General features: G+C 45.3%; 1 protein-coding gene across 1 annotated transcript; it reads right to left on the bottom strand.

The window, feature by feature from the left end:
• Positions 1 to 10,264: 10,264 nt before the first annotated feature.
• LOC137519508 (sterile alpha motif domain-containing protein 9-like) lies at positions 10,265 to 15,203 on the bottom strand. Its single transcript, XM_068238465.1, has one exon. The coding sequence runs from the start codon at positions 15,201 to 15,203 to the stop codon at positions 10,473 to 10,475; it is 4,731 nt and encodes a 1,576-aa protein (XP_068094566.1). The 3' UTR covers positions 10,265 to 10,472.
• Positions 15,204 to 17,581: the final 2,378 nt, after the last annotated feature.

The raw sequence follows: 17,581 nt of genomic DNA on the forward strand, positions 1-17,581 counted from the left end.
GCATGTGCGAGATCTGTCTGAGGATGTGTGAGATCTGTCTGAGCATGTGCGAGATCTGTCTGAGCATGTGCGAGATCTGTCTGAGCATGTGCGAGATCTGTCTGAGGATGTGTGAGATCTGTCTGAGCATGTGTGAGATCTGTCTGAGCATGTGCGAGATCTGTCTGAGGATGTGTGAGATCTGTCTGAGCATGCGTGAGATCTGTCTGAGCATGTGCGAGATCTGTCTGAGCATGTGCGAGATCTGTCTGAGCATGTGCGAGATCTGTCTGAGCATGTGCGAGATCTGTCTGAGCATGTGCGAGATCTGTCTGAGGATGTGCGAGATCTGTCTGAGGATGTGTGAGATCTGTCTGAGCATGTGTGAGATCTGTCTGAGCATGTGCGAGATCTGTCTGAGGATGTGTGAGATCTGTCTGAGCATGTGCGAGATCTGTCTGAGCATGTGCGAGATCTGTCTGAGCATGTGCGAGATCTGTCTGAGGATGTGTGAGATCTGTCTGAGCATGTGTGAGATCTGTCTGAGCATGTGTGAGATCTGTCTGAGCATGCGTAAGATCTGTCTGAGCATGTGTGAGATCTGTCTGAGCATGCGTAAGATCTGTCTGAGCATGTGCGAGATCTGTCTGAGGATGTGTGAGATCTGTCTGAGCATGCGTGAGATCTGTCTGAGCATGTGCGAGATTTTTACAATATAAAAACGTTTACAGAAATACAATATCTAAAAAGATAAGACAGCTTATTTGGACTGCTGATACCAGAGGCTGTGTATATCCCCATTCAATATTTCATTATTACTCTATATTTTGTGCTAAAGCTGCGGACTGTTGAGCTCCATACTATCTCAGTGTAACATAAAACTGTGTACCTACGCTGGCTCCTTGTAAGTCATATATAACCCCTTGTTCTCCCTGTTATGGGACAGACATGATATCCACCTGTGTCTGAGCCTGGAATCTGTATTCTGCTTGCAGTACAGACTGCCCAGATATTCCCAGATATTCAGCGCCACGGAATATGTTGTATGAGTAATTAGCTGCATAGAGCAGCAACAATTGTTACTTACCCATCACATTTCCACAAATGAAGGGCTAATATCTGTAGAGCCCTTTTGTCCTTAAGCCCCAATACACACGCTCAACAGCGCTCTTTTATGCAGCACAATCGTTCAACAACTTTTGTTGTGAATATAGTACTATTGTTCAAAAAGCTGATAAGACTGATAAGAGGTCAATCCAACTGTTGTATTGACTTCTTATCAGTCTTATCAGCTGTGTGAACAATAGCAAAATACTTTTTTTTAGCTATTTCAAATTGTTTCACAACAAAAGTTGTTCATCGATTGTGCTGCATAAAAGAGCGCTGTTGAGCGTGTGTATGGGGCTTAAAGAGAACCAGAGAGGAAGCGCCCTCATGTATTTTATTACATTTATCAGTGGGAACATGACAGTAAACACCTACCCTGCTTTTAGTTTTATTCTTCTCAGTCTAATCTATCTGTTATCAACTGTGATAAGAATCCACCGACTGATTCAGTTGAGGTTTGACCTGGAATCATTATAGCTGAGTCACTCTTCTGTGGAGTCTTTTCAAGCCCAAGCCTTCCCCCTCCTGGCTCAGATTTCATACTCAGAGCTGTTGATATGGGAGGGGCTGCTGCTGCCAAGAAAGAACCTCTCTGACACACACAAGTGTATCTGTGTGCACTGTGCAGCCTGTCATTATCTACTGTACTTCAAAATATTATAATAACAATTTTAATTCAGGTATAATCCTGCTTGCAATATAATGTCAAAAAATAGGTGCCGACACTGGCAACACCAAACCATCGACAAAAAACACAAAGCTGCCAAGCCAGTATATGTCGCACACTATTAGCATGAAAAAAAGTACATTACTATATGGATATTGCAGAAATATAAAATATTTTATTAAATAGTAAGACATTTTTTTTGTTAAAGCTAGTATAAGCATATATCAGTGAGTGCCAAGCCAACTGTAGAGTGCACCTACATCACCCACCCCACCCTACATAAAAAACCCTCGCCATATATATATTAGACCATAGTGGTACTCCACAGAGCCTCCAGTAAATAACGTGAGGTATCCTGAGTCCATCCAATGGGTATTGACCAGGTAAACAAATAGTACTCTCACAGAGGCAAAAATGTAGGGACTAGTGTTGGGCGAACACCTAGATGTTCGGGTTCGCGAACGTTCGCCGAACATCGCCGCGATGTTCGGGTGTTCGCGCCGAACTCCGAACATAATGGAAGTCAATGGGGACCCGAACTTTCATGCTTTGTAAAGCTTCCTTACATGCTACATACCCCAAATTAGCAGGGTATGTGCACCTTGGGAGTGGGTACAAGAGGAAAAAAAATATTTGAAAAAGAGCTTATAGTTTTTGAGAAAATTGATTGTAAAGTTTCAAAGGAAAAACTGTCTTTTAAATGTGGAAAATGTCATGTTTCTTTGCACAGGTAACATGCTTTTTTTCGCCATGCAGTCATAAATGTAATACAGAGAAGAGGTTCCACGAAAAGGGACCGGTAACGCTAACCCAGCACCAGCAGCAGCAGACGTGATGGAACAGGAGGAGGCGCAGGAGGAGAAGGCCACGCTTTGTGAGACACAACAACCCAGGCCTTGCATGAGGACAAGAAGCGTGCGGATAGCATGCTTTGTACCGCCATGCAGTCATAAATGTAATAAAGATAAGTGGTTCAATAAACAGGGACCACGCGGCAACGCTAACCCAGCAGCAGCAGACGTGATGGAACAGGAGGAGGCGCAGGAGGAGAAGGCCACGCTTTGTGAGACACAACAACCCAGGCCTTGCATGAGGACAAGAAGCGTGCGGATAGCATGCTTTGTACCGCCATGCAGTCATAAATGTAATAAAGATAAGTGGTTCAATAAACAGGGACCACGCGGCAATGCTAACCCAGCAGCAGCAGACATGATGGAACAGGAGGAGGCGCAGGAGGAGAAGGCCACGCTTTGTGAGACACAACAACCCAGGCCTTGCATGAGGACAAAAAGCGTGCGGATATAGCAGCAATGCTTTTTGCCGCCATGTAGTCATAAATGTAATACAGATGAGAGGTTCAATAAACAGGGACCGGAAACGCTACACCATCCCAGATGTTCATTGGTCATGTTACTTGGTTGGGGTCCTGGAGTGTTGCGTAGTCATTTCCAATCCAGGATTGATTCATTTTAATTTGAGTCAGACGGTCTGCATTTTCTGTGGAGAGGCGGATACGCCGATCTGTGACGATGCCTCCGGCAGCACTGAAACAGCGTTCCGACATAACGCTGGCTGCCGGGCAAGCCAGCACCTCTATTGCGTACATTGCCAGTTCGTGCCAGGTGTCTAGCTTCGATACCCAATAGTTGAAGGGTGCAGATGGATTGTTCGACACAGCTACGTCATCTGACATGTAGTCCTTGACCATCTTCTCCAGGCGATCGGTGTTGGAGGTGGATCTGCACGCTTGCTGTTCAGTGGGCTGCTGCTGCATGGGTGTCAGAAAATTTTCCCACTCCAAGGACACTGCCGATACCATTCCCTTTTGGGCACTAGTTGCGGCTTGCGTTGTTTGCTGCCCTCCTGGTCGTCCTGGGTTTGCGGAAGTCAGTCTGTCGGCGTACAACTGGCTAGAGGAGGGGGAGGATGTCAATCTCCTCTCTAAAGTCTCCACAAGGGCCTGCTGGTATTCTTCCATTTTGACCTGTCTGACTCTTTCTTCAAGCAGTTTTGGAACATTGTGTTTGTACCGTGGATCCAGAAGGGTATAAACCCAGTAATTGGTGTTGTCCAAAATGCGCACAATGCGTGGGTCACGTTCAATGCAGTCTAGCATGAATTGAGCCATGTGTGCCAGAGTCCTACCAGAATCCTCATCATCCTCTTGTGAGCGTTGTGATAGTTGTTGTGATGCATCATAGTCGTCACCTTCCTCCTGGTCTGCTTCTGCTGACCATTCGCGCTGAATTGTGGAAGTCCAACGTGCACCGCTCTGGCCCTCGTCAGTGGTGGCATGAAATTCCTGCTCCAACTCCAGCTGTTCCTCCTCCTCTTCTTCGTCATAGCTGCTGGGGCCAGCGTTCCCTGAGGCGGATGGCCTGATGTTGGTACCATCACGCTGATCGTTTTCTCCTTCAGATTCCCCCAGTTGCATCATGACAGCTGTTTCCTTGATTTTCAACATTGACCTCTTCAGTAAACACAGCAGTGGTATGGTAATGCTGACTGAAGAGTTGTCACTGCTCACAAGCAACGTGGATTGCTCAAAATTTTGGAGGACTTGGCAGAGGTCCAACATGTTGGCCCAATCGGATCCACAGAAGCTTGGCAGCTGTCCGGATGCGCCTCGGTACTGCGCCGTCATGTACTGGACCACTGCACTCTTCTGCTCACAAAAGCGTGCTAGCATGTGCAGCGTAGAATTCCAGCGCGTAGGGACATCACACAGCAAGCGATGGTGGGGGAGATTGAAGCGCTCCTGCATCTTGGCGAGTGCCCCCGAAGCAGTACTGGAATTTCTACAATGTTTGGCCACTCGACGCACCTTCAACAGAAGATCGGCCACGCCTAGGTATGTCCTCAGGAACCGCTGAACTACTAGGTTCATCACGTGCGCCAGGCAAGGGATGTGTGTCAGCTTAGCCAACCTTAAAGCGCGAATGAGATTACTCTCATTATCACACACAACCATGCCCGGTTTCAGGTCCAGCGGTGCCAGCCACAAATCCGTCTGTTCCTTTATTCCCTTCCAAATGTCCTCCCCTGTGTGCTGCTTATCCCCAAGGCAGATCAGCTTCAGCAACGCTTGCTGACGCATGCCAACAGCTGTGCTGCACTGCTTCCACGATCCTACTGCTGCTGGGTTAGCGTTTCCGAATGAGGTACAGCTTTGAGATGCGTTGGAGGAGAAGGAGTCAGAGAGGTAGGTGCTGCTGTTGTTATCCAGTGGGAGGGACGGCGGTGCAGCTGTTTGTGGCGTGGGCAACACCCGTGCCGTAGCAGGTGAGGAATCGCTGCCAGGCTCCACAAGGTTCACCCAGTGCGCGGTAAGGGAGATGTATCGACCCTGGCCGAACGCACTCGTCCAGGTGTCAGTGGTGAGGTGAACCTTGCAGGCAACGGCATTCTTCAAGCTTCGGGTTATTTTGCTGACCACGTGCTCATGCAACTCAGGCACTGCAGAGCGCGCAAAGTGGTAGCGGCTGGGAACCACGTAACGTGGGATGGCCACTGACATCATGCCCTTGAAGCTGTTTGTCTCCACCACTCGATATGGCAGTATTTCGCAGGCCAGAAGCTTGGCTATGCTGGCTGTTACTGCCACGGCCCGGGGGTCATTTGCTGGCAATTTCCTCTTGCGCTCAAACATCTCCGACACAGACAACTGAACCGTAGCGCTGCACACGGAAGGGCTGTTGGTTGTTGTGTTTGATGAAGACTGGGAGACCTCAAGAGCACTACTCCGGAAAGTGACAGTGTCAGCGTCGTCTGATGTTTGTGAATGTTGTGAACCACGCAATGGCTGGGCTACCGCTGCTGCTGAGGCGGGTCTGGTGGTGAGTCTGGTGAACCCAATGGAGGCAGTGTTGCTGGTACCCTGTCCTGCCGAGTTTGCCCACAGAGTGGGATGTTTGGATAGCATGTGGCGGCTCATGCTGGTGGTGAAGAGGTTGTTAATACTTTTCCCCCTGCTCAGGCGGGTCTTGCACACCTTGCAAATCGCCATGGTAACATCCTCAGTGCAGTCTTCAAAGAAAGCCCAGACTTTGGAGCACCTGCCTTGCTGGCGATTTCTGTTTGCTCCTCTTTTGCCTCTCACTTGAACTTCCACGCTTGTGGTGCCTGAAATTGCGCGCCGCCTACCTTGTGGCACAAGGCGAACTCGTGCAGCAGTGGGTTCTTCAACAGACTCATCTGTGCTGCTGCTACGACGGCGATGTTCTCGTTCACAAACAAAATCTGGGTCTCTGTCCACATTGTCCATACCCTCCTCTTCCATCTCCTCAAACTCGTCATATGTCATTGTGGGGGGCCGCCGCCGTGGAGTAGAGCTCCCCAGAACAACCTCTGCGCAGCTCACTCCAACGTCGTCTTCCAGATCTTGTCGGCCGACCTCCTGCAATTGCAACCCCTCCTGCCCAACTTGCTCTGGGATTTGGGTTTCCGAGTCCTCCTCAGACTCGCCTTGTATTTCAGTGCGCGGTGCATTTCCCATAGTTAATGGTTGTGAATCCGGGCACAACATTTCTGGCTGTTCCATTGACCTTTGAAAGGTGGAAGTTTGTTGGCCTGGGAATAGCTCCTGCGAATACCCCATTGTGTCCTGAGGTAATTCATCGGACTGGTTATCTGGCAGTTGTGTGCGTGGTGTCGCTGCCTGTTGTGTCAGCTTTGTGCCCACTGGCTCCTTGTAACTGGCTGAGGACTCGGACCTCGTGCGTGATGTGCTGGTGCTGCTTAACCCACTGCTGGATGCTTGAGAGGTCATCCAAGTAATTATCTGGTCCTATTCTTTTGGATTTGTGAGGGTTGTTGTCCTGGACAACATGGGCGGTATTGAGTGGGTTTTCTTGGGTGCTCCCCTGTGGCCTGTACATGAACCATCAGGGGAAACACCTCTTCCCTTGCCCCTCCCTCTTTCACCGGATTTCTTCCTCATTTCACTTATCCTTACAGTACACGCTGACTGGCAGCAGTACAGTGGCAGTACAGAAATGCTATACAGTACCACTTTTCCCAGCAGCGACACAGAGCACAATGCTATACAGTGGCGGGTGAGCGGTGTACCACTATTCCCAGCAGCGACACAGAGCACAATGCTATACAGTGGCGGGTGAGCGGTGTACCACTATTCCCAGCAGCGACACACAGCACAATGCTATACAGTGGCAGGTGAGCGGTGTACCACTATTCCCAGCAGCGACACAGAGCACAATGCCATACAATGGTGGGTGAGCGGTGTACCACTATTCCCAGCAGCGACACAGAGCACAATGCTATACAGTGGCGGGTGAGCGGTGTACTACTATTCCCAGAAGACACAGAGTGGCAGTAAACAGAATGCTATATAGTGTGGCTGAGTGAGGTACACAGAGTGGCAGTAAACAGAATGCTATATAGTGTGGCTGAGCGAGCGGTGTACTACTATTCCCAGCAGACACAGAACAGTAAACAGAATGCTATATAGTGTGGCTGAGCGGTGTACCACTATTCCCAGCAGCGACACACAGCACAATGCTATACAGTGGCGGGTGAGCGGTGTACCACTATTCCCAGCAGCGACACAGAGCACAATGCTATACAGTGGCGGGTGAGCGGTGTACCACTATTGCCAGCAGCGACACAGAGCACAATGCTATACAGTGGCGGGTGAGCGGTGTACCACTATTCCCAGCAGCGACACAGAGCACAATGCTATACAGTGGCGGGTGAGCGGTGTACTACTATTCCCAGAAGACACAGAGTGGCAGTAAACAGAATGCTATATAGTGTGGCTGAGTGAGGTACACAGAGTGGCAGTAAACAGAATGCTATATAGTGTGGCTGAGCGAGCGGTGTACTACTATTCCCAGCAGACACAGAACAGTAAACAGAATGCTATATAGTGTGGCTGAGCGAGCGGTGTACTACTATTCCCAGCAGACACAGAACAGTAAACAGAATGCTATATAGTGTGGCTGAGCGAGGTACACAGAGTGGCAGTAAACAGAATGCTATATAGTGTGGCTGAGCGAGCGGTGTACTACTATTCCCAGCAGACACAGAACAGTAAACAGAATGCTATATAGTGTGGCTGAGCGGTGTACCACTATTCCCAGCAGCGACACACAGCACAATGCTATACAGTGGCAGGTGAGCGGTGTACCACTATTCCCAGCAGCGACACAGAGCACAATGCTATACAATGGCGGGTGAGCGGTGTACCACTATTCCCAGCAGCGACACAGAGCACAATGCTATACAGTGGCGGGTGAGCGGTGTACCACTATTCCCAGCAGCGACACAGAGCACAATGCTATACAGTGGCGGGTGAGCGGTGTACTACTATTCCCAGAAGACACAGAGTGGCAGTAAACAGAATGCTATATAGTGTGGCTGAGCGAGGTACACAGAGTGGCAGTAAACAGAATGCTATATAGTGTGGCTGAGCGAGCGGTGTACTACTATTCCCAGCAGACACAGAACAGTAAACAGAATGCTATATAGTGTGGCTGAGCGAGGTACACAGAGTGGCAGTAAACAGAATGCTGAGCGAGCGGTGTACTACTATTCTCAGCAGCGACACAATGACTGGGGGGACCCTGGCTAGCGTGGCTGGAGCGCGAACTACCCTGCCTGCCTACCCAAAGCTAAACCCACAGACAAATGGCGGAGATATGACGTGGTTCGGGTATTTATTTACCCGAACCACGTGACAGTTCGGCCAATCAGAGCGCGTTTGGGTCCGAACCACGTGACCCGTTCGGCCAATCACAGCGCTAGCCGAACGTTCGGGGAACGTTCGGCCATGCGCTCTTATTTCGGCCATGTGGCCGAACGGTTTGGCCGAACACCATCAGGTGTTCGGCCGAACTCGAACATCACCCGAACAGGGTGATGTTCTGCAGAACCCGAACAGTGGCGAACACTGTTCACCCAACACTAGTAGGGACCAATATGATCATACACATATTGCCGCCAGCTCAAATTTCACATGGTAAACTCATCACATACATTGCATATACTTCTTGGGCCTAGTAAGGACTTACAGATTCAGACAGCTAGGGGCCTACTATGCACTTGCAGTCCATAAACAGAACTCTAATGTCCATAGACCAAACTGTGGTACCATCAGTGAAAAAGATATAAGCATGCTTTAAAAAAGATTGCCACATAATGGATTTAGGATTCCGGATCTATAGCAGAAACTGCACCTTGAATTGCATAAACAAATATCTTCGCTGCAGCAACAATGTTAATAGTAGCCACCATCTAGTTAGGCCTCCTTATCATCTGTATAATCCTCGTGGTTCACAGCATATATAATGTAGGTACATCATCTGCATCATGCATAGAAAGGATTGTTCTCAGTCCTATTCATAGGAATAATGTTAGGTAACAAAGCACTTGTCCACCTGTCCACTCGCAACAGGGATTTCTGCACAGATGAATGTCCACAAACATTGAGATTGAATTTATACTTATCAGCTATACGTCTCTATAGTTGTTCACTGGGCTCAGACTGCTTTAGAAGTTCAGCAATGCAGTTACCACGCTGGCATGGCGGCTTGGCGTGCGGATATGTTTGTGAGTCGCGCTAATGCATTTCGCCCCGCCCCCGGAGCTTCGTCAGAACGTGTAACTTATCTACTGTATGCAGTTTCATTTCTATGAGAAACTTCCTACAGGCAGCCACACAGCATGCCAGAATAATAGTTGAAAGCAGACAGGTGAAAGGCTGCAGCAGCACCCTGCTTGTCTATAGTCTCATATAGCCTAGACAGCACATCCAGAACAACTCATAACCCGCAAGCAGAAGGGATATGAGCCGGCGGCCATATTGGATATTTCCTGGAGCAATAATGCATAAAAAACACTCAAAAAGGCACACCAGAGCGGCGAAATTATCAGGTAGAGCATTTATTCTTTACAAGCTATCGACTGATATGTTTATTTTGTGTGAATCGTTCATCTTTGGTTCCCTTTAAGGAATGAAAGAGCATGGGCAGCTAACCAGAGCCACAGCCACCTATAGCACGCTTAGTAATTATTGGTTCCAGCCAGGATTCAAACCCAACTGAGTGACTGGCAGCAGCTGTGACATTGCTACGATTGTTTCTGTATTTACACTTGAACAAAGTAAGAAGGCTGTAACAATGTTTCCCTTCCCGTAGTGCAACATGTAGAGCTAAACTGAAGGGAATGTGTTTATCTTTCACTAAAAATGGAGGTCCACTTCAAGTACAAAATAGCGACATTAGAAAGGTGAACCTTATGATCTGAAAGAATCTAAACCAGGTGAAAAAACAGAATGTTGTGTTATACAACAGCAGCATGGTGGAGTAGTGGTTAGCTCTCTTGCCTTGCAGCGCTGGGTCCCCGGTTGGAATCCCAGCTGAGTCAACATCTGTATGGAGTTTGTATATTCTCCCCGTGTCTGTGTGTGTTTTCCCCGGGCACTCCGGTTTCCTCCCACATCCCAAAAACATACAGATAAGTTAATGGGCTTCCTCCTAAAATTGGCCCTAGACTACGATACATACACTACACAATACATACATAGACATAGGACTATGGCAGGGACTAGATTGTGATGGACAGTTGAGTGACAAGACAATATATACTCTGTACAGTGCTGCGTAATATGTTGGTGCTATATTAATAATAATAATACAAGGATGAGATTGTAGTTATCAGTTTGTGCAGTCCAGCACCAATGGTAAGTTCACCACCAGATTCTTCATATACTTTCTATGTTATAAGCGATAAGACCATCCATAGAAAACCCCAGGTAGAAGGACACCCGCTCAATGCTCTTGCCACTTCTCAGTTGGCCGAGATAAACAGGCCTTACAGGGATCTTAATGCCATTTTCACACTCTACATAAATCAAGTTGTCTTCAGCTCTTCCAGTTACTGGAAGAAGAAGCTCCTTTATTGGTTCTTTCTTCCAGATGTCTCCACTCTGCCAGAGAGAGTTCAGATCAGATGTAGGTGTTCCAGGAAAACATCTGTCAATTTTATCTTTGTGAATTAGTCTTTTTAAGCCAGTGTTTTTGCCGAGGTAGATATGTGCTATTGGCTGTTTGGCATGACACATGTGCCGATATTGACCTCTGAAGGTTTTTCTCATGGAGATAATGTACTCGGCTATGTTTTTTGAATCATAATCCAGTTGGTGAATGCTGTGAGGCCAGAACAATAATGAGGCCAGAAAGTAAGGCTCTGGAAATTTGTTATCCAAGCCAGAAGTTTGCAAAACTTCTCTGAGATACTTCTTTAGTGTTTCAAGTGGTGAGATATGTGCAGATTTTGGAGAGATACAATGAAGAACAATGTTTGCTAAAATAAAATTTTGTTTGTCTCTCAGAATGAATCTGTCCAAGCGGTTGTGGAGTAGGTATGTGTAGGCTTTTACAATGGCTTCCAGTTTTATATCTGCTGCTCCATGACCTGTGAGATATTCCAGTATTCCCGAGAACCTGTCTGCCTTGTATGACTGAAGGCATACCCTGTAATCTTCTGTGTGTCGTAAAACATTCCCCTTCTGTGGGTCTTCTTCATCTGTAATCTGCACTAGATCAAGCTCACAAAACACTTGTTTATATTTTCTGTAATATTCTGTTACTTTTTCTCTTATTTTAAACTCTGTACTTTCCTTGAGGATGTTTCGTTGTTTTAGGTACACAAAATAATCTTGAAAGAAATCAAAAGCAGCCTTTAAATAAGAGTTCAGCTTGACTAAAAAAGATCGAAATTCAGTTAGGACGTTGTAGTATTCTTCATGATCTTCTCTGATATCATTGGGAATATCCCATTTACCAGACAAATACTGTATCAGGTGTTTTTTACAGAGAGGGTCTTTTGAATGGAACCAAGGTATCTTTAAAAGTATCTCTACTGTGTAACTGCAGACCTCAATTTGGCCAAGATATCCAACTGTATTATACACTCGATAACGTTTAGCCTTTGATACTTCATATTCCATTCTTTCTCTTTCTGTTTTTTCAGTTTGTTCCTGGCACTCTCGGAAGGCCACAGATGCATTTTCAGCTGTTTCTAGAAGGAGTTTTAGCTCTTCTTCTGAGAAAGGATTGTTTTTGGTGAAATTGTCCATCAAGGTTTTCAGCTGAGTCTTATATATCTGACCAAGAGTGTCTAGGATGAAGGAATTTGTTGGCGCAATTCGTTTGGCTGCTTTTGCCCATTGAAATGCATCATCAAAGTTTTTCTCTCGAATGTAGAAGTGCCTTGCCAAGGCTTGGCAGATGTAAGGGTTTTCGTTGAATCTCTCTGATCCTTCTATCAGAACTGTCTGCACATACAAGCTACCTTCATGTTCTTGTATTTCTTCAATTAATGGAGAAAAACGTGTGTCTGTGTCGTCTCCATGCTCTTTTCGATGTCTTGTCACCAGCATACTCTGCATGTTCTGAGACAGAATTTCTCTGCCAATTCTATTGCTGTGAAACACACTGGAGTCTAATAAAATCCTCATGATGCTGCTTTGTTGAATGGAGTAAGTGTTGGTCAACTCCTCGATGCACTGTTCTGCAATCAGTGGATGGATTATCCGTAGTCCCTGGTAGCGTCCATATTCTTCCACCTCCGTACGGAGTATTATGTTGAAATAAGCACCCATTGTGTCTTCTATGCTCTCATGACCCCAGTAGGTCTTCTTTGCTGTAATACCAAGAAACTCCTCGCACATTGATGCAGAAATTGTTGAATCTTTTACATATTTGTTTAAGAGTGCAAGAACAGAAATAAGGTTGGCCTGCTTGCTGGCATTATTCAATCCTTTAAGGATATTTCTTACAACGTTTTCAATATATTTCTTGTCAAAACTGCTTTTCATAATCATGAATGAGTAGAAATCATTTGGCTTTTCATAGTTCTGCTCAATCTCCTTTAATTTTTTCTCAAAGCCTCTTTGCTCTTGATCAGATAGCTTTTTTGTTAAGGGAACACTGTCTGTACAACTGCATTTGGAACTTAGCTCTGGATTCTGGGATCTCATGCAATTTAAAATGATCACAACTGGTTTCTCAAATCTTAGGTACCTTTCTGCAATTACAGAACGAATGCAGTTCTGCAAGATGGAAACATTTTCTTCCTCTTCATAATCATCTACAAGAAGCAATACAGGGAAATAATCTGTGCGGTTGGGTGATCCAGAAACAGCAAGATTAATAACTTCTTCTGCAATATCAACAAAGCTATCAGTTTTACGCTTTAACATTGCGCACCGAAATGTGTGACGAAGTTCCCAGAGGACATGCATGGCAGTGGTGGTGCCTCCACAGCCGGGATGGTGAAAAAGAGTAATGATTTTTACACTCATTTGCTTGTCACATTTGGACCAAAATTCTATCTGTTCTTTCAGCTTTTTATGGATGTCCCTTTCAATAAATGGTCCTGTGTATTTTTTCATTGAGAAGTAAAAGTTCCACCAAGTTACTTTACCTCCTTTATAAAAATGTTCTTCCTGAGCCTTAATGAACGCTTTGAACTTCTGCTCATTGTCCTCCATCTCTGTGTCATGGCATTCATTGGCACACACAATCTCTAGAGACGTCATGAGATCTTCATCTTTCCTGTGTAGAATAGTTGAAGATCCTCCATGTGATGGCAGAAATCGGCTTGAAGACCGAGTACTGGTTTTCAGTTTAAGAATGGTTCCATTCAGATTCTCAATGTCCAAACTGTAAATGCACCTTTCTTCCATTTCTGCTTCACTGACAAGTCTAGTTTGTAAACTTCTCCAGTTCTGAAAAATGTGTTCACTTTCACAAATACACAGTACATCTGTCATACCGCTAAGTTCCTGGTAAAAGGCACTGAAGACTTCATTCATGGGATCTCCTTGGTCTTCAACAGGTGAAAGCAAAAGAAACACAACAAGGAATTTCCCTCTTTCTAGAATGTCTTTTCTAGAAAGAAAGGAAACCAGTCTTCTTACTTGTGCTGCTTTATCTTTTTGCCATAATTTGTTATTTAGTGGCTTATATTCGTGACTTTCGAGATCCAGTCTGCCATTACAGAAGATCCAGCTGGCCTTCTGATACAGCTTTAGCTCTTCTACCTTCTCTTCTATTTTTGTGATATTGTCCATATTTTGGTATTGGCTTGGAAAATGCAAACTAGGTTTCCGCTTCTCTTGGTAAACGTTACATAAGCCGCTTGTTACTGACTCTGGATCCAAATCCAACACAGCAAACCAAGGAATTTCATGCATGAAGTCCAGGTGTCTTGTATGGCTCGCTTGGCATTTGTTTGCAACAAGAATATACCATTTATAGTAGGAATTGTCTAGCGTGTCTCTGTTGCCTGTTATTAGGCTCATAAGTCTGGAACCATCTTCTTGGTTTTTCTTTACTTTTCTGTTCTGTTTGTCCTCGGCTCTCTTCCGAGCTTCATCCCTGTCTTTTGTTTGGGAAAAAAATGTGATCTCAGCATCCTTACTTTGTACATTGGCCAGAAGATTTTTGGAACTTTCACCATCTCTAAGAAAACAAGATTTATCCCGACTTCTTTTCCATGATTTCTCAGTGAGAGTCTGTTGATAGGTATAGAATATCTGTGAGTGACAGTAGGCATACTCAGGAACCACGTCCACCTCCACAACATCCAGATTAGACTTTGTGTTGTCTTGGCAGAGGACCGGGATGAAACGAGGTGGGCGAATGCATTGCTTCGCTAAGTGCAGTTGCTTTTCCTCAAAGTATTTGCTCATCATTTGATCTATATAACTAACATATGTTTCACAGTTTTCAATATGCACCCCAATAATATCTCCATGTGGTTTGTCCCGCACTCCAAAGTGGATGGTGCCGTTGGTGCGGGCGTTCATACACGCAGCCGCAAAGCGGAAAACCTCATTGCAGAACTTCATCTTCTTATCCTCCACGCTGGCACTTTCTGTGTTTGTAAATTCCTTGTACTCATGTACGGGGTCGATATAATTGGAGGTCCCAGATTCTGGTGGGAGTTTATAATGTTGAGTGTAACATCTGATTATAGTGGTGCAGTCAAAAGGATGGGGGGTTGTTTTTGAATGAGTATAATTATCTTCTGCAGCAGAAAGCTTATGGTTCCCAGACTCTTTACACTCCTTGTCTTCCCCTTGAGTTGGAGCGGTGTTTGTTCTTTCCGGGACACTGACACTTGTAGTGGCGTCAGTTTTTGATTTATGTTTTTTGGTTTCCTTCTGTGTTTCTTTCCCTCCTGGCTTGCTTTGCTGAGCCTGCTCTTTCAGTTTGTTCATTATTAATATGGCAGGTCCATGCTTGATTCCCATCTCCAAGAAGTCTTTTTTTGTTAAAATGTTTAGGACCTCTCCTGTCACATGTTGATTGCAGAGAATGTCTCCAACAGATGAATCCAGTTTAAGCTTCTCTGTAATCCACAGTTTCACATGATCCTTTGTCCAGTCTTCAACTTCTGAAGGCAAGTTCATTGCTTCCGCCATTTTTAGGTAAATTGCATTCCTATGAATAGAACAATACAGACAGTCAGTTTGTATTTCATGACAGAATATTTAACAGAAATAGCAGTCATCAAACACTCAATAATAGTTGTAGAATGTTGTTGGCATTCATTGGTCTGAATAAATATATAGTATGTATAATGTGGCAGCTGGCACTGTATGGGAAAGATCAGCTGACATGTTTGCCACACTGACTCTCTTCCCAGTAATCTGGTGTGATGTCTCTTATAGTAATAATACAGTATAGTAGTATAATAAGCTTATGGTTTGACCAAAGATAGTATCGCCAGTAACTACAGTAACCTACCAATATACCTTGCCTCAGTACCAGCCAGCATACACTGCCACCTTGTATACAGCTTTCCCATAAGCTACATAGCATTGTCACAGACTGTCATATCTCTTACAGCTGCACAATGATTTCCCAGCATTCGGGACTACAATCTATATACCAGCCAGCATACACTGCCACCTTGTATACAGCTTTCCCATAAGCTACATAGCATTGTCACAGACTGTCATATCTCTCACAGCTGCACTATGATTTCCCAGCATTCGGGACTACAATCTATATACCAGCCAGCATACACTGCCACCTTGTATACAGCTTTCCCATAAGCTACATAGCATTGTCACAGACTGTCATATCTCTCACAGCTGCACAAAGATTTCCCAGCATTCGGGACTACAATCTATATACCAGCCAGCATACACTGCCACCTTGTATACAGCTTTCCCATAAGCTACATAGCATTGTCACAGACTGTCATATCTCTCACAGCTGCACAAAGATTTCCCAGCATTCGGGACTACAATCTATATACCAGCCAGCATACACTGCCACCTTGTATACAGCTTTCCCATAAGCTACATAGCATTGTCACAGACTGTCATATCTCTCACAGCTGCACAACGATTTCCCAGCATTCGGGACTACAATCTATATACCAGCCAGCATACACTGCCACCTTGTATACAGCTTTCCCATAAGCTACATAGCATTGTCACAGACTGTCATATCTCTCACAGCTGCACTATGATTTCCCAGCATTCGGGACTACAATCTATATACCAGCCAGCATACACTGCCACCTTGTATACAGCTTTCCCATAAGCTACATAGCATTGTCACAGACTGTCATATCTCTCACAGCTGCACAAAGATTTCCCAGCATTCGGGACTACAATCTATATACCAGCCAGCATACACTGCCACCTTGTATACAGCTTTCCCATAAGCTACATAGCATTGTCACAGACTGTCATATCTCTCACAGCTGCACAAAGATTTCCCAGCATTCGGGACTACAATCTATATACCAGCCAGCATACACTGCCACCTTGTATACAGCTTTCCCATAAGCTACATAGCATTGTCACAGACTGTCATATCTCTTACAGCTGCACAACGATTTCCCAGCATTCGGGACTACAATCTATATACCAGCCAGCATACACTGCCACCTTGTATACAGCTTTCCCATAAGCTACATAGCATTCTCACAGACTGTCATATTTCTTACAGCTGCACAACGATTTCCCAGCATTCGGGACTACAATCTATATACCAGCCAGCATACACTGCCACCTTGTATACAGCTTTCCCATAAGCTACATAGCATTGTCACAGACTGTCATATCTCTCACAGCTGCACAACAATTTCCCAGCATTCGGGAATACAATCTATATACCAGCCAGCATACACTGCCACCTTGTATACAGCTTTCCCATAAGCTACATAGCATTGTCACAGACTGTCATATCTCTTACAGCTGCACAACGATTTCCCAGCATTCGGGACTACAATCTATATACCAGCCAGCATACACTGCCACCTTGTATACAGCTTTCCCATAAGCTACATAGCATTCTCACAGACTGTCATATTTCTTACAGCTGCACAACGATTTCCCAGCATTCGGGACTACAATCTATATACCAGCCAGCATACACTGCCACCTTGTATACAGCTTTCCCATAAGCTACATAGCATTGTCACAAACTGTCATATTTCTTACAGCTGCACAATGATTTCCCAGCATTCGGGAATACAATCTATATACCAGCCAGCATACACTGCCACCTTGTATACAGCTTTCCCATAAGCTACATAGCATTGTCACAGACTGTCATATCTCTTACAGCTGCACAACGATTTCCCAGCATTCGGGACTACAATCTATATACCAGCCAGCATACACTGCCACCTTGTATACAGCTTTCCCATAAGCTACATAGCATTGTCACAGACTGTCATATCTCTTACAGCTGCACAAAGATTTCCCAGCATTCGGGACTACAATCTATATACCAGCCAGCATACACTGCCACCTTGTATACAGCTTTCCCATAAGCTACA

Source organism: Hyperolius riggenbachi, chromosome 5 (assembly GCF_040937935.1).
Source record: "Hyperolius riggenbachi isolate aHypRig1 chromosome 5, aHypRig1.pri, whole genome shotgun sequence".
Taxonomy (NCBI): domain Eukaryota; kingdom Metazoa; phylum Chordata; class Amphibia; order Anura; family Hyperoliidae; genus Hyperolius; species Hyperolius riggenbachi.